Source organism: Rhinolophus sinicus, linkage group LG07 (genome assembly GCF_036562045.2).
Source record: "Rhinolophus sinicus isolate RSC01 linkage group LG07, ASM3656204v1, whole genome shotgun sequence".
NCBI lineage: Eukaryota > Metazoa > Chordata > Mammalia > Chiroptera > Rhinolophidae > Rhinolophus > Rhinolophus sinicus.
The window spans coordinates 14,048,728-14,068,501 of record NC_133757.1 but is presented as its reverse complement, the minus strand read 5'-3'; the positions used below and the strand labels follow the sequence as shown (position 1 = coordinate 14,068,501).

Genomic DNA, 19,774 nt, shown 5'->3' with positions numbered 1-19,774 from the left:
AGTAGCCAACAGAGTCATCCCCCTTATCATTCCCTGGAGATCCAGGGGACTGTCGTGCCTTCCCAATATGCGCCTCCAAACCAGGGAATGACACCAAATTTTACGCAGCATCAAACTACAATGTCACCCCCACTTTGGTATCCAACGCACCTCAGCTTCTGAGTCTCTGTAACAGAGGGTCAACTAGAGAGCGTGGCTGCCATTGGGGTTGTCCCCAAGGCGTTGGCTCCCTTCCTCCTGTTCACTTCTCCCTGTATACTATTTGCTTGATTGTCACCACTTCCTCCCTGAGTGTTTTATTCTGTTGAGGTTTGTGCCTTGCCACTGGGGGTCTTTAGATTCCGCAGGCTCTTTGATTTGGAACCCTGGGCATTCCTCTTCTTTATCACAGTGGGCACAGTTTTGTCCTCATCCTCACACATTAGAGTCATTTGATTTTTAGTTATTTCGGCTGCCTGACACATCTCAATGGCTTTCTTTGCCCAGGAAGGTCACTTTCCCTCCACTTCCTTCTCGCAGAGCACTTGATCCAATTGTGGGTATTCTACACGCCCCCAAAGAACTGCTCTTTCAAAAGAGGTTCATGAGTTCTCCACGTCTGCATGCCCTGGTGGCTAATTTCAGCTCCAGGACTCTACAGGCTGGCGTCTCCTGTGACAGGAGAGAAGCTTGTGTCCCCAGCCCAGGTGGCGGTCCTCCTGAGGCTGCACCCCACACGGATGGGCAGCTTTATCCCAGTTTCCAGGGCTGTGTGGGGCCTCCAGTAGCTCCTCACATGGAGGGCTGGCCTTCCCCCCCATCCTTGAAGCATTAACGAGGCGATGTTTTGTCCGAGCTCTGCTGAGGGGGAGGTCCCGCTTCCCCAGAGGGAGGTCAGCCCACCAGAGCTGCTGTTCTAAAATTATCCCTCGCACATCCCTCAAAAGCCTCAAATGGTCATAATAACTCATATTTACAAAGCACCGTCGCATTCACTGCGTGGGATCCCACAGGGCTTTACAAACGCAACAAACTAATACACACGCTAACTAGAAGGAGCTTCTCACCATCCCCTGCGAGGCAGCCACCTCTGGGGTGAACGGTAGCAGCTGTTGATCTGCACGGAGCCCCAGGACACAATGGCCAGGCCAGGGAGGGAAGAATGGCCGACTCTGGGAGGCCCCACGCAGCCCCAGGCTGACACACTCAGCCCGTGTTATTCTGATCTGACAGCATCTTTTGATTCTGCCGCCTCGCTACCTGTTATCCCAGGATCACAGCTTTGCTGGCTGAGCAGCCGCCTATTCTATTACAACCAGGGGCCTCCAACCCCTGCTAACAACAAGCCTGGGTTTAGGAAACATCATCTTGGTTATGCACGCAAAGGGCACACATCCAAGGGAAACTGAAGTGTTGGAGGCCACAGCCCAGCGCACAAAGGAGCAAATTGTATTTAGACCCGATGGGCCACAATTGTAGCATCTTTCCAAAATGCCAGGTGAGATAGAGCCACTCTGTCCCCAGAGTTACCCTCAGAATGGCTAGCGAGGGATGTCCAGGACACAAACAGAGCAGGTATGTATCCCTGCCAGGACCAGGGGCCGCTTCTCCGACTGTAACCCAGCACAGCACTGAGGTCTTTGCAGCCACGTCCAAGACCAGAATTGTAGACTTGGAAAGAACAGGTATTATTAGCCCAGCTCTATCCCCATTTTACAGCTGAGGAAACTGAGACCCAGCAAGGAAAGTGACTCAAAGTCACAGCTGCAGTTTGTCCCACTCTCAATCCAGTATTCTTTCTGTTCCAAGTCTTCCTTCCTAAGACTTTTTTTTTTTTAACAAATAAAATCCAGTTTGGGCACAGGTAACTTGACAGAAACAGGCACACCCTCATGAACTGCTGGTTCACTTACATCGCTCAGATGCAGGGCATTGAGGCGGGCTCTGGTGAAATCAGGATGGTCGGGGATCAGGGTGTATCTGTGCAGAGATTCCGCGTCCCCCGACCTGTACAGGCGCTGCGGGTAAGACAGGCTCATGGTCAAGGTAGAGCTTGCTGAAAGCGCAGGTGAGGAGCGGGCTGATCCCCTCTCCTGCCCCCCCACTCGAGTGCCCACCTGCCCCACAGGAGCAGAGCCCAGCCTGCACTCACGTGAACGGCCTCCCTCCAGAGCCCACCGTCTAATGGAGGGCCCGGGAGGCCAGGGCCAGGTGGGGTGGCTGCTTTTAAATAATCCCTATTTAAAATATTCATCAAGACATGCTCCAAACGGGCCACAAACAACCATACCTGGTCATACCTGTGTGCTCTACAAACAGTACCAGGAGTATGGATACCTCAGTGAATCCTGGCAACTGAGCAGTGTTTAAGCTTTTTACTAGTAACAAGAGGCCTCTCTGCCATTCTTATTTAACATTAAGAAGAAGACACACAGCTACTTAGTCTTTTCTTATAAAACAGCTTAATTGGTATTCAGAAAACTAAAGTTTTCATAGTCCACGTGGGTCCCCGGAAGACATAATTTTAAAACTCAAGCTTTAGCTTAGCTGCTATTTTGAGAGCAGCGATTTAAGGATTGCAAACAATTTTAGGAAGTGTCTGAGTCATCTATTTCTAGAGAGGAAAATTTACTATTTAATATTGTGTGCCTTTCCCAAATTCAATTTGGGCTTTCCAAATGTGAAATGGTCAGCCCAGCATTTGGACTCTGTGTGACAATGGTGCAGCTTTGTCACTGTGTGTGTAGAGTCGAATCCTTTGACAGTTCCAGAGAAAAGATATTTAACTTCTTTTTCTTTGAAATAAATACAGGAGAGAGGAAACGGGGCTAAACCATATAGAGAGTGAAGTAGAAAGAAGCTTTTAATACAGCTGTTCTTTTTTTCTAACTGGGTTATGTTAAACTTCTAATTCCATTACCATCTATCAACATGAAGATGTATCTGATCCAGTGTCTGCTAAGGGGGTTGTCAATAACACTTACGATGGTTACTGCTGTTGTTATGAATCAAGCCATAACAAGGGCATTTATTGAGGACTTACTATGCTCCAGATACTTGCTAAAAGCTTCAAGTACTTTTACTTGTTTAATCCTCATTTAATTCACTTAATCTTATGAAAGGGTTGCTACCCTGACCCGCCTTTCCAATAAGGAGACTGAGGTTAGAAGCAATTAAGTCACTGGCTAAGAGACCCAGGTAGCAGACAGGTGAACTCACATCTATCCTAGCGGGAGCTCCTGGTCCTCAGCGCTGACCACTGAGCCGCATTACCCACTACAGGGTGCTTGGGAAGGGTGATGAGAAAACACCCACCTCATTGCAGTGCATGTAGCTGTTTTTGGCATGAACCAGGTCCGGGGAGTCAACCACCGAGGTGAACTTGATGCTGTCTGGTTTTTTGCGGTATTTGGTCTGTAAGAGGAAGACAAAAATTCCCATGAAATAGTGGAACATCGTGCCTTTTCCCCAATGCAGCTTTACCCTACCTACTCGGTACCAAATCTGCCAGTGAGATCACTGGAAAACAAGTCCTTTTCTTGGTAGGCACGTAATAAGAATACAGAAGAGATGCACGCTACTTCTGTGACAAAGAACATTCTACAGGTATTTACTCTCTTGAAAAAAAGGGGCTGCAAAATACTAGAACTCGTCACAAGGAATTCAGTAGAAGGCAGGATTGAGCATCCATGTGGCCCTGCTGGGACCCTGTCCAAGCAAGAAACTGCAGAAGGCAGGGCCACTCTCGAGGAGAATCCCAGGGCAAGAATCCCCAGGCCATCAATACGGTGGGAGTTCAGTTAACGGAAAGATCAGTATTTAACTTTAAACACTAACTGGAATCAGAGAACCCCTGGACACTGGACACTCTGAGTAAACTTAGAGGGTGAGTAGCAAATTCTGCACCCCACCTCCATGAAAATAATGGGCCAATTTATATCATAATTGTACATAAGGTATCCTTTGAGAACCTGCTAATGCATCTTCCATTTTTCACTGTCCAATTTGGAGTGTGTCTTTAACTCCCCAGCGAGTGAATTCATTCAGAGAGAAGTCTTGTTCCACTTTGGGATTTGGTTACAAATGACACTAGAAAAACACTGGGAGTCTAGGGTCCATGGGGCCCTTTTGGGACCTCCACCCCATAAGCAGCTTCCCTCTTCAGAAGGAAACAGACGCTAGGTTGCATTTATGGTAGTCAGATTGATGGTACCTCACTGATGAGTTCTCCAGCCTTCTTTGCACTGTCAATCTGTGGGGAACTCAGCGCCAGCCATCCGGTTCCCTTCATGCCCATCAGGTCTGACTTATAGCGCAACTGCAGGAAGAAAAGCATTGGCTTGTATCAGGGGCATGTCTGAGCCTGCTGGGCATTCGTAAGAACGCTTCATCACATTTCCACATCTTCATTCAGAGCGCCATCAGCACGTCATTAAGTTAATGTCTGAATTTGTGCAGTCTGCCAGGAATTAAACACTGGATCACACACAAGATCCAAGAAAGCCACACCAGTGGAGTGGCCAGATTGGAAGCAGAGGGTAATGACCTATGAGAATGACCACTTAAAGACAGAGCTGAGACAGGCCCACGCCTGAGGACCAGCTCTGATGATTTCGGTTCATTCCGGCAGTCACGTGACTGACCGGCTACCCACACGGAAACACTAACACTCTCAGCTGATTAAAATCTCTGAGCTCCGGGTCGGACCTGCTGTGACTCAGAGCAAATCACTTTACCAAAGCGTGACTCAGTTTCTCTCTGTGATGCGAAGGTCGTAACAACCATGTTCTGATGAAAACACTGACAGCATTCAGGGGCAAAAGCCACTCTACACATTCGATTATGTTTTTTCCTTGTGGTAGTGGGGGCAGGGGGGACAATTATAGCAGGACTCTAAAAACGGGAAGAAACTTAGATACAACTGGCTCAAAGTGTGTAAGCCATTTTAATCTTTCCGTGCCTCAGTTTAACCCCTCCTCCAGCCATTCATTACTCGTGATTTGCTTATGTTGCAAAAATGGGCTAAGCTTTACCCATTTTTCTCCTTTTAAGGGCTCAGAGGACGAAAACTACAGCATCTTTCTTGGGAGAAAACAGTAAATGATGTTTACTGTTTGATGGGGGGTCTGATGGGGGGTGTCCTAAAACCTTAAATCTTATGACTATTCCTTGATCTGCCCTCCATTACCTATGATGAGACAGTTTCATGAATGCTTTCTTTCTTCTCTTTATGGAAATTAGGCCTTTTTAAAGGAGGAAAACGACTCTCTCGGGAAATCTAAAATTTGGATTTAAACGAAATTGATAGCATTTCTCTAATTTAGATATAAGCTGTGCTGTAACGCAAAATATCGCTCCAGAAATCAGCCTTTTCAGCCTTTTTAGTTTTCTTTCATTTCAGGATTCACAGCGTTCCTCACAGCTGGCCTCAAAGAGAGTCCATTTCTGATCTACTGTCTGCTGGGTAACGCCCGTGTGCAAATCCGACTCTGCTTTCCAACTGGCACATGGAGACACATCAGTCGGGTTCAGGAGCAGGTTTCAAAACCCCATGTCAGTAAGATGGCTTTTTAGACCGCGATCTTTCAGTCTACACCGGCAAAGCTTTTGCCTTCCACTCTGATAAAGAACAGAGAAAATTGGATACATTTCTAAGTTAGAGAGAATAATCCTACAGGGCCTCTTCACAGCCCGGCCTTGCTCCTTTCATAATCAAGATGAAGTGGGGAACGCTCTTTCAACTCGCCTTTTGTTGAGCTGAACAGTACGATCGCAGGTAAGTCAGAAAGCAAGATGCAGGTTCCCCAAAGATCTGACTGCGCCTCAGACTCCCTCACAAATGGATTGTCTATTGATATTTCAGCTCCCAGCCCAGCTTTGACTATTCACGCAGACCCTAAAAACAACACGCCTGCCCCAGACTTCATGATAAAAGAAAGGGAGGGAGGAGAAGAGTCAAGAAGCAGCAGCTACCAAAGATGGTTTGGAAGGATTCTAAGATAATAAGAGACCTTCTTGAGCTGCCCAACTGAATCCCCAAGCGGCAGCCTCGCTGTTTTTCCTTGCGCATATTAAGGCCTGGAAGTCACCTGCAGATTCACACGTGGGGTGTCCCGGCACCTCCATTTTGGAGGACTGTGTGGCAAGTACACAAGCTGCAGATCTTAGACCCTGATTTCTAACAGGAATCATGTAAACAGTTGCGCCCAGGAGGTGGCTGGGGAAGGGAAGGGTATATGGGTCATATTGATAAGAATCATTTAAATCACTACCTTGCATGGGGTGTGCATTGCTTCAGATTCATTATCTCATTCTGTTCACACACCATCCTGCAAAGGAGGGGTTCTTATTGCCATCTACAGAACAATTGTGGTGTTCCAATGATTGTTTAGAGTCTCAGAAGGGCCACCAGCTGCTGTCCTCTGGAGAAGCCACTTTGGTAGTTAGCTGTTAGGAGAGCCCTCAGGAGCCAGAGTACCTGGATTCCTAATCCAGCCACCTGGGGGAGCCAAAGAGCACTGAACCCAGAGTCAGGAGACAAGAGCCCTGTGTACCATTTTTTTTTACATGCTGTTTAGTCTTGAGCAAGTCATTTCCTTGCCAGCTTGTGACCCTGGGCAGGCCACTTAAGATTATAAGTGACTTTGCTGCCGCATCTGTAAAAATGGAAGTACCTGCCTAGATATTACATGAGATAGTTGCTGCAAAATATTTAAACAAATGCCTGGCCCAGAGGAAGTGTTCCATACATGGTGGGGTCTACTGTTCACAGCATCTTGGAATCCGGACCCCCAAATTAACAAAGCTGAAGTTTCAGAAACAGTGCATAAGGCATACTATGGTAATTTAAAAATTAAGCTATAATTTCTCAGCACTCAAAATTTTAATACATGTCTTGTTTCGTAAAATGTTAGCCTCAGTTTGCCAACTACCATTTCTTGGGAAGGACTCTGCTTTTTAGGCTTTTTCTCACTTGTTTTTTGTATTAAAATAACCTTTCTTTTCAGAAATAACAGTGATATAAATGGTAGCTTGAGGTAGTGTTTGTTTGTTTTTTCTTTTTCCTTACTTAGTAAAATAAAAACCTGACATTATGTTGATGCCACCATTTTCCAAACATATACCAGTGAAGCCTGCTTTTCTGATGGAGAAATGGGGACCTAGAAAGTACAGAGACTTCTCAAGGACCCACATCCAGTAAGTGACAAGGCTGGGCTTCCAACACACATCCTCGGGCTCCCAGGTCGGGCCCCCTCCCCTGTCCTGGGTGGCCTCTGTGTCTTCCTCAGGGGCCTGTCCTGTCCCAAAAGGATTCACTCCGCCCCAGAACAAGCCATTAACAAGAGCACTAGAGTTGTGCTGGGAGCTACTCTTGGGGGCGGCAGGACGGCCTTTCTAAGTGGACCGTGCATTGTATGTCAGCAACCACATGTCCTGTGTGCTGCCCGATGAACTCACCCTGCTCTACTCGCCTTAATGGCGAACAACGCAGATGGCAATAGTAATTAGATGGTCATTAAGTTTGTTCAATCACTGTATCATAATTAATCATCGAGTATGTGTTCACCATACTCTGCCTGTGACATAAATAAAGTAAAGGCAGTCACTGCCTGAGGGTGACCCGAATCTGAAGGCTTGGTGCAGAGAACATAGTCAAAACAGCTAGCTCTCCTGTGACTATATATATATGGTGTGTGATATACACATACACATATATATTTACTTACAGTTGACATTTTGTACACCTGAGACTAATATAATAAAAAAGACACTCACGAAAAAATATAAAAATAAAAAAGTCACCAAACATTCTACAGTACGCAGAATAGATCTCCAAAATAAAACCTTATTCAGCCCCCCTAAACAAAACAAAACAAAACGAAACAAAACAACCCCAGTGAGCGCCACTGGCGGGTCTCTACGGCTGGGCACGCTGCTGAGTGCTTCATATAGAACAGTTCTTAACGGAGAGCTGGATTCTCAGGTGGGTGCACTTTTGTCCAGCAGCTACATTTGGCAATATTTTAAGACATTTTTGATTGTCACACTGTGGGGATGGGGTGCTATTGGTATCTAGTGGGTAGAGGCCAGAATGCTGTAATACACAGGACAGACCCTCTACGACAAAGAATCATCCAGCCCAAATGTCAAAGATGGCAGAGTTGAGAAACTCCGATATGGATGATGAGGGTTAATGTGACAACAGTTCCATGGGTCACGCTCTAGAACGAGCGTGCCTCCCTCCAGGGCAGGCTGTGGGGCCTAGAGAGACGACGTGTGCGAAGCCCGCAAGCGTGGACCACACCACATTATTGTCATTACCACATCCCAGCTGAGGAAAATGAGGCTTGGAGGGGGCAAGGGACTGCCTAGAGGAGCTGACTCCAGAACCTTCCACTGCAACCTGGGCAGGGCTGGTCTACCCACCACCTTGCTTGGTGCCCTTGCTCAGAGGAGGGCCTCCTCTTTCTGGGCCTCAGTGTTGACATCTGAGCTGTAGAAAGCATGGCTTCCCTGCCATGAGCTCCTTCTGGAAGAGCAGGACGTTGCACAGTGTGGGTTCTGGAGCCAGTAGACCTGCTTCGGCACCTCCCACATGACCTTTTCTTTAAAACAGAAGTAACAACTGTCCCCATCTCCCAGCACTACAGCAAGGGCAACAGTAACATGAAGCAGTCAGTAAGTGTCAGCTATAGCGCGATTACTCTCCTCTTATCATCATCACTGCCCTGCTTTCTTGCTCTCCATAGCAGGTACCACCCTCCGACACACGAAACATTTTATTTATCATATTTTATCTCCTTCCTATATAACGGAAGCACAGGAGTTCTTCTGACTCTTTTGTTGACTGCTGTATCATCAGCACCAAGAATAACGCATGGTGCATAGTAGCTGCTCAATAAATATTTGTTGAACGATTGGGGGGGGGGGTGTCAGTGTCTGAAAGGTTAAGGACGAAGCAGAGATTTACACCCAGGCTTGGTGGGAAGGAAGGTTGGGGGCTGGCGTGTGGATCGCAAGGCTCTCCCTACCTCACTCTGCAGGGCGTGAGCTTTCTTGGCCCAGGCCATCTTCAGGTCTTCAGGCAGCGCCGTGAACTCGTGGCACCGTGTCCGGTAGTCATAGTCGCTGGCCAGGGCCTGGGCCTTCCTGGCGTGGACCAGGTGCACCATGTCCATGGGCAGGTGGCACTGGGCCTGGCTGCCCACCGCCTCCCGCCTGTACTGGTGCCCGCTCTGCAGCTGGCCCATCCGCTGGCAGTGCTGGAGCCGCCGGTCATCGTGTACACTCCGGGCGCCGATCAGCCTCCCTCGCTCCTTCACAAAGTCATGTCTGTAGAGAAACTGGAAGGAGGAAGCGCAGCCAATCAAGGGCTGGCACTTGGTCTGCTTGAATTCCATCTGTGCGTTTTCATCATAGACCCTAGAAAAATCACCTGTTCTTACACTAGGAGGTGATGATTAGAAGAAAAACCACAGTGAGGTTCGCCGGAGAGCACGCTTCCTCCTGGGGGATGAACAATTAAAGCATCCCTCCATTCCCCCTTTCTAATTACAACCAGATCCTCAGAACTGAAGTAAGGACCCCACGCCCCTTTATGTGTCCTGTGGCCAAAAGGGATTTATCAAAAAGGGTAAAAAAGAAACGTGTGCCTTATCCATGCACACTTGGCAAAACATTAAACCCAAAAGACAAGATCCATTTACTTGAAGTCCACACTTTCTGTGATTTGTTTGTGGGAAAGAGAAAGTCACCTTCATGTCCCAAAGTTATGGCTGCTGTCAACAGAGTGGCTGAAACACAGCAGCCAAATCCTAACACCAACGTGTGAAACTACCGAGAGCCAGAGGGAGACGTGTTAGGGCTGTATTACAATGGAGTTAGACAATAGGCAGTTTACACGTTACAGGGGGTGGTGGCCGAGGCACAGCAACTAGACAAATCTAATCCCCTTCCTGCTGGATGCCTCTGCCTGAATTTAGCTTCTCATTAACAAAAGCTTTCTTTCCCTTCCTCCATCAAAGAATCTCATTCATAACTAATATATTCTGCAGGTGACATCCTGTCTCACATGGTGATAGATTTGCTTTAATTCAGGAAAATCAGCTGTAGACATTGTTTTACATGAAGTTAACAGAAATTAGGCAAGATGGAAGGTCATATCATTCCACTCACATCACTGGCTATATCTCCAGAGACCCGAGCCGCCTGGAAGGGTAGAGCGTCTATTGTCAGCTTGTAGCCTTGAGCACGGAGATTACGCCAAGACTCCTGGTATTTTGCCTACAGTAGGAACACATGTAGATCTTCTTTTAAAAAAAAAAATTACATGAATCAATGAACAAAGGCTACCCCTTTCATTTGTAGTACAGTGTTCCAGGATCGATTTCTGACAAGCAGGAGCTTTCTATTTTGCGAAGAAAATCTCATTAGCGCAAGCTGTAGTGGGCTCTGATATGCATGTATGCAACACATTTGCGAAAAGCTGTATTTAACATGAGCATTTAAAAGACACATTTTTTTTTTTACAGTTTCTGTGAATGCCGGCAGGGTCACTGTTAGATCACATCACAGACACAGACATACATGGCTTTGGAGCATGCTTGAACTTCAGCAACAAGAAAGGCTTACGTCACTCAGATTGGCTGCGTTGGTTTTCGCTCGGACAAACTCGGGCAGACCCAGAGTCATTGTGTATTGGTGTCTTGCATCCTCGCCAGCTGCTTTATAGAGGCGCTGGGCAGAAAAACAAAGAAAGACAGAAAGGAAAATTAAAAGCAAGAAGGTAAGTGCTGTGCATTTCTGTAGTGCTGGAGGTCCCTCGTTTGCCATCAGGAAACACATCTATAAAAGGCCATTTGTTGTGTCATGGGTACAACCCTTCAGCCTTGGGGAGGATGTTTCTTTCAATGAAGACAGTCTTTCATGAGTCAAATTGAGTGATATAAAGGGAATGTGTAAGAAACTGCAAGTTGCTTTTGATAGGGTTCAGGGCGTGTTGCCCTAAAACATAGCACCTTGGCATATTAAATATTTTAGGCTCAAAGAATTTGAGAAACGCAGGTGCTAGAAGGACCCCCTCTCTGACCTTCTCCCCTAAAGCAAGTAGTAAGACCCTCCAGGAAGGGGTGCTCTCGCTACACCCAAGGAAAGGAGCATCTCTATCTCTGAAGGCAGAAGGATGCGGAAGGGAACCTGAGCAAAGAGACCTTGCTAAGTTTCCCCCAGTTTCCTACACTTAGCTTACACCCTTTTGTCCTGTCACATTTTCCCATAACTTTCCACTCTTCATCAAACCTAGTGTAAAAACAAAAATGCTGAGGTTTAACAATTTGTTTGGGCCTTTGTTTCCTTATGAAAGCTCCCGTATCACATAAAGTTTATATTGAATAAACACACCTGCATTTCTCTTGTTAATCTGTCTTTTGCTACAGAGTCCCGATCAAGAACCCAAAATGGGTAAAGAGAAAGGTATTTTTTCCCTCCCCTACACCACGTTCAATAATTGACTGGGAAAGAAAAACACCTTTAGGAATACTATTCCTAAGGAGAGCTTCTTTGCATTGCAGACTTTTTCCTTGAGGACTCAATGTAAAGACAATTCTAAGGCCTGGGGCGTTTAGGAGAAGACATGTGAGATGGAAGGAGGCTCCCAAACCATAGTCTGCATCCTTTACTAAAGCTCGAATGTTTCCATGGGTAAAATCACACCTGTGCTGCCCTGGGTAGTTCGGCCAAGTACAAAAATATCTCTTCTCATGATCAGAAATTGGTCTGTGGTTACTGAGTTCTCCGAGCCCAGAGGCCATGCTAAGAGGTGTTGTTACCCCCCCAGCACCCAGCTCCCAAAGCAAAGGTTAAATAGGAATTGAAAACCAGCAGCCACAACACCACCACACAAGCCCCTTTGGACATTCTTATCTCAAGTTGCTATTTCTTACTTTTTGACTTGGGGTGAGAGTGAAAACTAATAGTATAAATAGCCGTATCTCAACTGACTTTTACAATAAAACTTAAGAGTCAGAAGGAGAATCTTTAAAACTAAAGATGATACAAAATTTAATTCTCTGCCAAGCTCGCTTTCTATTTCAAACTCAGAGAGCCACTAAGAAGTAGAACTGGAACGAGGATGTTATGCAATTAGATCCCTTCCTCTGCGTTCCCCTCTGTTAGAGATACTAAAGTGTGGATTGAGGAAACGGTGAGTGAGAAGATGAGGTAGAAATTCGAGAAGTCTGACAACTATACTACAGAACTGTCCTTGGCTAACCACAAATCCACCTTATAATAATCATCAGAAGGACAATATGACAGTGGTTAGCCAGTATCTGCCTGGAGAGAACAAAGGAATGACAGACCAGTACTTCTAAACTTGAATGTGCAAAGGAAACACGTGAGGATCGTGTTAAATGACCCCGTGGATTCCGTGGGTCTGGCAGGGGCCCTGAGGGTCAGCATTTCTAACAAGCTCCCAGGACGCCCAGAAGCTGCTGGTCTGCGACTGCCCTTGAGGACGTGAGACTATAGGTTTAACCAGATTTCCAACTGGGCCTCCGTTCCATCTGGAAAATGTTTAGACTCAGTATAAGGATGTTGTTTCCTTCTACACCTCCATGGAAACACCCATGCTTTCCACCTGCCTCAACCCCACAAATATTCACATATGTTTTAAACAATCCAGCGGTTTTTAAAAAGCCCGTTCCCCAGCCATCAGGACACGTTACCTCGTTGGTAAGCTGGCTGCTGAGTTTTGCATGAAGGAGGCTGGGAGTGTCTGTCACCGCTGTGTACTTGAATGACTGGGGATGCTGACGATATTTACTCTGCATTCACACACGAGAAGGAAGGAGACTCGGTTAAGTATAAAACCGCATTTGGCAAAGGCTGCTCATCGGTCACGTGGAATCCAGTCTGTCACCTGCTCTTATGAGCTTAGAACGCAACCGGGATGAAAATGCAGAGAGGACAAATATGGTCTCAGATACTTGGCCACAGGAAAGGGAGAGCTAGTCCGGGGCCATGAATATGAACATGACTATTGAAATGCAAGTTGTGCTCCCAAGCTGGGCTCACTAGAGATCCAGGGCTCCTCAGCTTTGGGAATGTGCCGGAAACAACTGTGCAGCTTGAACTACACATGCTCCTGCACACACCCTGCGAGGCCAGGATTCAGTAAATTGTCAGTGGACCCAGGCCTCTGGATTTTTCTGAAAGTTCCTCAGGGGATGCTGATGCACCACAGGGCTTAGGACCACTTGCTTTAGAGATTTCACTGGAAAAGCAAAGCACACCGTTAAATCTAAATTCCCAGGCCAACTCGGCTTGCCCAGAGCTCTCCATCAACGTGCAAGCAAACCGTAAGCCCATCTGATGCACCCAGGCTGGCCACTGACCACCTTTTACTTCCAGTGCCTTGCATTACGCCCTCCTGTCCTTGCATTACCATGAATGGAAGTCCTAGAGCCCCTCAGGGGTGACCAAGATTCCAAGAGCTTGGAATTCTAGGCTTCTGTATTTTTACCAAGAAATTATCGCCAAGCTTAGAGAAACCATTTCATACATAGAGAAGCACAATGCTTAGATGAGTGCAATTCCTCACGAAAACTAAACATAGGCGGTGTGAGTATCCCCATCTGACTGGTTAAAAAGGTGAGGCTCAGAGAGGGTAGGTGACGGGCAAGAGTGCTGGCTTGGAATGTTAGTCTCCATCTGTTGGTCTCCAAAGCCAGTGCACTTTACAATCTCCGAAGGGACACAAGGAAAGTACATCTTATGAGTCAGTAAATACTTCTTATATGTTAATAGAGACACTGACTCCATACTGCAAAACTGTCCTAACTGGCAGTCAGTCCGAATGGAGAATCCAGTCAGAAGAGAGGCCAGGCAAGAAGTTATGCAGTGAGTTGCCCATACTAACCGTGTTTAACATGTAACTCGCTTTTGCAGCAGGAAACACACTCATTGTCCCTCTGCTGTGGAAATATACTCGACACCCCTCACCCGCTCCTGTCCCCAATTACCTCACTGATGAGTTCAGACGCTCTCTTTCTCCCTTCAATCTCTAATGTGCCGGGAATGACACAGGCAACGCCTCGCATAAAGTTTAGGTCCGACCGGTACACATTCTGCAGGGAACAACACAAGGAATTGGGAAAGCCAAGTTCACAGCACCGGGAAGCACAGAGAAGCCATAGGACCCACAACAGGACAGCGCTGTAACCAGAACTCAAAGCGAAGCCAGTCTGTCCAGATGGCTCATACTCAGCAAACACAGAAATGCTTCTCGGTAAATGCTCATTAGGGGAACAAAAATGTAGGTCAGAAGGAAATAATTCTGCTGTCACTTGTTCAATAGCTGTTAGAGGGACAGTAGGTGGATTTTTATTTTAACATGGGCTATCAAAAAATAAACGCTGGAGCAGATTGTGGTTAGAAAGTCAGTTGTCTTGGGGCAAGTATAGAAATAGTTTAATAGGTCTTCTAAAACAAAACCCAGCAGCAGAGGGTGGCATTAATTAATCATGGGTTAAGAAAGAATAAATGAATCCAGAATAATCTGGCAAAGGCCTGTCAGAGAATCTGTGTGGGTAGGGGCGCATATGGGTACCTGAGTGATTTGGCTGACAGTTTAGAGGGTCCCCAATTTCACTCCCCTTCAGCCACCACGGGGCCTTGCTGACTTCCAACCTCCATCACAACAAGAGGTGGGGCAAGCAAGGGCTCTGCTCAAGTGACAAAGGGTCCCTAAGCGGCGTGTGGCAGCTCCGGGTACCTACAGCTGCTCTCAGATTCCTGACAGTTTATGTCATTCAATAAATGCTGTACACAGGCATAAAATTTGAACCGACAACAGATACCCTGATCTGAGCGCCGCTTGGCTTGCAGGTACTGCCAAACCAGGAAGCAGGTTTGGTGCAGTGTTTTCTTTTCTGACCCAGGCCCATTACTTGCAAATCTTACAGGACGAAAACCCAGCAAGCTGGGAAGTAAGGTGTGTACCAAACAGGATGCTGCTGCCTGTCTGGGACGAGACATCCTGTATCTCTTTGGGAGTAAGGAAATCCTCAGTACTCCCACCCTCCTGGGTCTGCCTGTTTCAGGAAACAGGCGGCGTGAGCTGGGAATGCACACCCAGATTCAGCACCCCCTTTCTCCTTTAGAGTTGTGGGGTCTTGGGCAGGTGATTTAACTTCTTCAAGTCTCAGTATAAGTTCTCTGTAAAATGGGGCCAAACACTATTGATATAGGGTCATTTTGAGGTTTAAATGAAATCATGCATAAAAATGATGCTTAAAATGCAGCAGAAATACTCAATAAATTTATTGTTGTTGTTGTTAGATTTGTGCAGTTGTGCTTTTTCAGAGCTAGGCAGGAACACGAGGGGCAGGGCGGGGCAGTGTTTCAAAAGAAACCCCAGGGTTAGGACTCCCAGCCTCCAGAGCCCTCCACAGAGCCAGCAGGAGCTGGCAGGTCACTGCCTCACGGTCACATCAGCCCCGAGAGGTCAGGTCGCCTTACCTCGCTCTGCAGCTGGTGAGCTTTCTTGGCACAGCTGAGCCTCAGGTCTTCGGCCAAGGAGGTGTGCTGGGGGAGCGGGCGTCTGTAGTCCTGGTCGCTGGCCAGGGTCTGAGCCTTCTTGGCATGCACCAGGGTGACCATGTCCAATGGCAGATGGAACTGCGCCTTTGAGTGTTCAAAGCCTTTCTTGTAATTCACCTAGAGGGGCAGACAGATCAACAGTGGCTATTTCAAAGCCACTGCTTGCATTAGGACCATGAAGATGAGCAACTGCAATGCCACTGTCCCAGGTGAGCCCGGGAGACTTTCCTGGCAGGGCCAGGGCTCCTTTCTTGTGGGGACTGGCTTAATAAGCAGGACTCCTCTCCAGGTCCTGACGCTCCCCAGGTCCTGACACTCACCGCCCCTAGCTCCTGGAGGTCACTGATTGGGATGACAATGGCCCATGGTTCCCCAAGTTGGGGAAATACAGAAGTTCAAGGGACAGATAAAATGGCAATGATTTCCTTGCTCAAGACTTGAGCTCTTTCCATTTCCCAGAAACCAGAGGATGCATGGCCAACCTGAGCCCTACCACCATACTTCCTTCCCTTCACCCTCTTAGGTTCAGATTTTAGACACCAGGGAGTTTCCTCTCAAGCTTACGAAGAGCTTCTTCAAAGCATCCGATAACCTATGGGAAATCTGGGAGCCAGGAGCAGTGGATGGATGCTTGGAAAGCCAGTTCCAAGGGGTGGCTATTCCCAAGAGCCCAACATACATCCTGAGGGAGAAAGGGAGAGACCCATTTCCAGACGCCAAGCTCCACTACAGTCGTTGGAAGCGCTGTCTGCAGGTCTGCGAGGCTCACTCAGTGCTTCCTGGGAGTCGGACGCATGATCGCCAGCTCTTGCTCCTCCACCCTTCCCACTGCCTCCCCGAAGCTCCAGCCACTCCTGCCTCACGTCCCAGCCCCACCTCTGCCATTTCTCGCCTCACCCCGAGCATGAAGCCAGGACAATTCCTGTGCAACCCATGCACTTAGGTTGGCCCCCAGAAAAGAAAGGGAAAGACAATGTCAGAAATGGGGACACTGAGGCAGAGACCATGTGAAACTGTGGAAAGAGTGAGAGGTGGAGCTGGTGCTGTGTCCTGGCTCTGCCCCTTTCTAGTTGGTCTTAGGCAAGGGACTGCGCCACTCAGAGTCCAGGTCTCCTTACCAGTAAACCCAGGACGAACAACAAGATGAACTCCCTAGCGATAGTCGGATGGTTAAATGAGACACTGCATGTGAAAGCGTTTGGTCCTCTGTAACAGTGTTGGCCACATATCAGATTTCATCACCGCCATGAGCCAACTTGCATATGTACAAGGAGAGAGTGTACATGCACACGTGCCAGCACCCGGAGGGGTGAAATCAAGGCTTGCAAATTCGGGTGCCTCTGGGAGCCAGACAGACAGGTAGCTCACATGAGTGAAGGGGGAAGTGGGGGCCGCGTGACCAGGAGAGCACACATCCCTTCTCAGGGGAGCTCTCAGGAAGCAACTTCAGCTGTAGCCTGGAGGAATCCAGGTCCAACTTCCGGCCAGAAGTCTAAAACTTTTACATAAAACTATCCATTTTTAAAGGTTTGCAGTTAATTCACTCTGCAGTTCAAACAAAACAGCTCTGCAGTCCAAATGTAGCCTCCAGGCCCCCATTTGTGGCCATTGGTCAAAAATCATAAAGTGCCCAGCCCAGAAGGGAGCTGAGGGGTCAGCTAGCTCAAATTCTCACTTGACTGAGGGAAGAGGTTGAAACCCAGAGAGGCCAACGGACCTGACTGTGCCACAGAGCTAGTTAGGACAGAGCCAGTACCCACAACCAGAAGGACAAATGACATGAGTTGGCTGTGCATTTTTGACGTGTGTGTGTGGGGGGGTGGGTAGCTCCATTGCGTTTTCTCCCACTTACTTCACTCTGCAGCGAGCTCACATACACTGAATGCGCAAGGCTGATATCGTCTTCCAAGCTCCGGGAGCCAAGCATCTGCCCTTTCATTTTCTCAAATGCCTCTTTGTATTTGTACTAAAGGGAAAGAGAGCAGGAGAGAGTAACAGCTCAGGGACAAGGGACGCAGAATGGAAGAGGTGGGTATTGGGCGAAAATGTTTTGTTCTTTTGACAGTAACTGGGTGAGTTAAAAGAAATGCGTGGGAGTCGTCAAAAGGCCTCTTCTTTCATATGCAAGACTCCCAATGACTAAAGGGCTGGGATATGAAATGGCAGGACGAGTTAGCACTTGGGCGGCCCACGCTGGAAGAAGGTGGGTGCATTGTTAACAGACTCTTCACATGGACTTGCTTTAGGAAAACGCTTGGTGGAGGGTGCATTTCATCTGCCCAGAGTCCATATATACAGTCCAGCATCTGGCTTTGTACCCCAGCAAGGGCATTTTTTGTTGTAAAGTATGTTCTTTCTGACTGGTCGTTATCTGATTGCCCTAACACAGTCAGTTGGGAGAGGAGAGAATATGATCCACAGGCAAAAGAAAGCTGGGGTGAGGGGCAAAAGGAATAAAAATCGGTTAGTATTAAACATTGTCACAGTAATGAGGTGGATGCTCACGTCACTTATGATTTCACCGGAAGCCTTTGCTGCCTGGAATGGAATGGCATCCAATCTCAGTTTGTAGCCACCATCGCGAAGTTTGCTCCAGGATTCCTTATATCGTGTCTGTTGGGAAGAGGTGCATAAATAAAGACGGACATGCGACCTGGTGGTTTACCAAACTCCTGTTACCAGAATGGGAATCTGGTTTGTTGTGGAGTTTTTCTCCCATTTGGGAGTCAGAGATCACTGAGGCTTAGCAAAAATCAACAAAGAGCTGGATCTTGCCTCATGCCCACCCAATGATGGGGCCGGGGAGGGACGCATTAAAGAGTAAGAGCTATGGAGTCAAACTAACTCAGATTTCTCCGAGCAGCAAGTTGATTGGAAGAAAGAGGCGTGCGGTTGTATGTGCATGGCTCTTAACGTGGGGTAAAGCGAACTTAGCTGTCTCTATCACAGAATAGGAAAGGGGGTCCCGAGAGAGCCCATGGAGGGTAGGGCTTAAATCCTCCAAGTCTCTCCTTGGCACCGCTGCTGGATATGCTCATCTATATTCTGATGCCCCCATATTCCAGCCCCTCAGTGCAAATGCCCTTGGTATTAAGGCAGTTTTCCGAGTCTCATTCTTATAAATGATCTTGACTCTTCTGCAGGACCAGCTACCAGCTATATAATTTGCAGGGCACAGTGCAAATGAAAATGTACAAAAATACCACAAATTTCAAAATGGTGACAGCAGAGGATCAAACCAAGCGCGGGGCCCTTGTGAGCAGAGAATGCTGAGCAATTGCATCGGTCCCCTGATCTCACTAATTACAACCAGGGCCCTTCCATCAGCTCACCTCACTGATATTCATGGCATTCAACTTGGCCAGCAGGACTTCAGGGATGTCGGCAGTCTGCGTGTAATGATGCTTTATGTTTTCTCCTTGTTCCTTGTACAACCTCTGTGGGTGGAGAGAGGTTTGGCATTAAACCCAGAAGCCTCCCCCATGCAGCTGTCAGCCACGCTAAACTCCAGGAGACAGGGGTGCTGCAGCTGCCACCTCCCCATAGAGACAGATCACGGGTGCCTTGCCCCCACCTAGATTTCACAGCTAGCACGGTGACACCTGCTCATTCTCACCCAAGTTCTACTGCTCAGCTCAGAACATGAGCGGCTGAAACTTTCCCTCAGTTAACGTTCCACTTGCAGCACATTGCTGAGATGGGTGTCAAAGGAGAAATGAGGTCTAGTTAACATCCGGTAATTCTGTTATTAACTATAAGCTATGATAGGAGAGGGCATCAAAATTCAGGAGGCATGAGAGAAAATGGCTCTTCCACAGGTGAGCTTTTCCCTGGACTGACTTCAATCCTTATTCCCCTCTCCCATCTCAAGGATTCTTCTGCTACTCCATGTCTCCTGGGTGGGTCTGGGGCCCTATTGTCCCAGAACTCTGATTTGGGCTGACGATATTCTAGTAGTTAGAAATGACACATGGAGTTGGCATCAGACACCAGAGAAAGTTTCAACGGGGCTTTCTTCCATCCCAAATCTTATCAGATGTGTCCAAGTTTCTACGTATCACAGCAGTGCCCCCTAGAGCTGGTTAGGGTAAGGAAGAAGCAGGTCTTTTGTTTTTCTTCGTATAAAAGTTCTTGTTTCTCAGAATTCAATTTGATTCTGAAGCGCTGATAATCAAGAAAGGATAAATTCCTAAAC

General features: G+C 47.5%; 1 protein-coding gene across 4 annotated transcripts in view; it reads right to left on the bottom strand.

The window, feature by feature from the left end:
• NRAP (nebulin related anchoring protein) overlaps positions 1-19,774 on the bottom strand; it is a 67,071-nt gene that overhangs the window by 4,648 nt on the left and 42,649 nt on the right. For all 4 annotated transcript variants that reach the window (XM_019725185.2, XM_019725184.2, XM_019725186.2 and 1 more), the window contains 12 exons: positions 18,912-19,016; positions 18,085-18,192; positions 17,432-17,545; positions 15,499-15,696; positions 14,001-14,105; positions 12,705-12,803; positions 10,612-10,716; positions 10,156-10,263; positions 9,012-9,323; positions 4,193-4,297; positions 3,295-3,393; positions 1,893-1,997 (listed from right to left, as the gene is read on the bottom strand). In XM_019725185.2, coding sequence (XP_019580744.2) covers positions 1,893-1,997; positions 3,295-3,393; positions 4,193-4,297; positions 9,012-9,323; positions 10,156-10,263; positions 10,612-10,716; positions 12,705-12,803; positions 14,001-14,105; positions 15,499-15,696; positions 17,432-17,545; positions 18,085-18,192; positions 18,912-19,016 — 1,563 coding nt within the window. The remainder of the gene's footprint in view (positions 1-1,892; positions 1,998-3,294; positions 3,394-4,192; positions 4,298-9,011; positions 9,324-10,155; positions 10,264-10,611; positions 10,717-12,704; positions 12,804-14,000; positions 14,106-15,498; positions 15,697-17,431; positions 17,546-18,084; positions 18,193-18,911; positions 19,017-19,774) is intronic.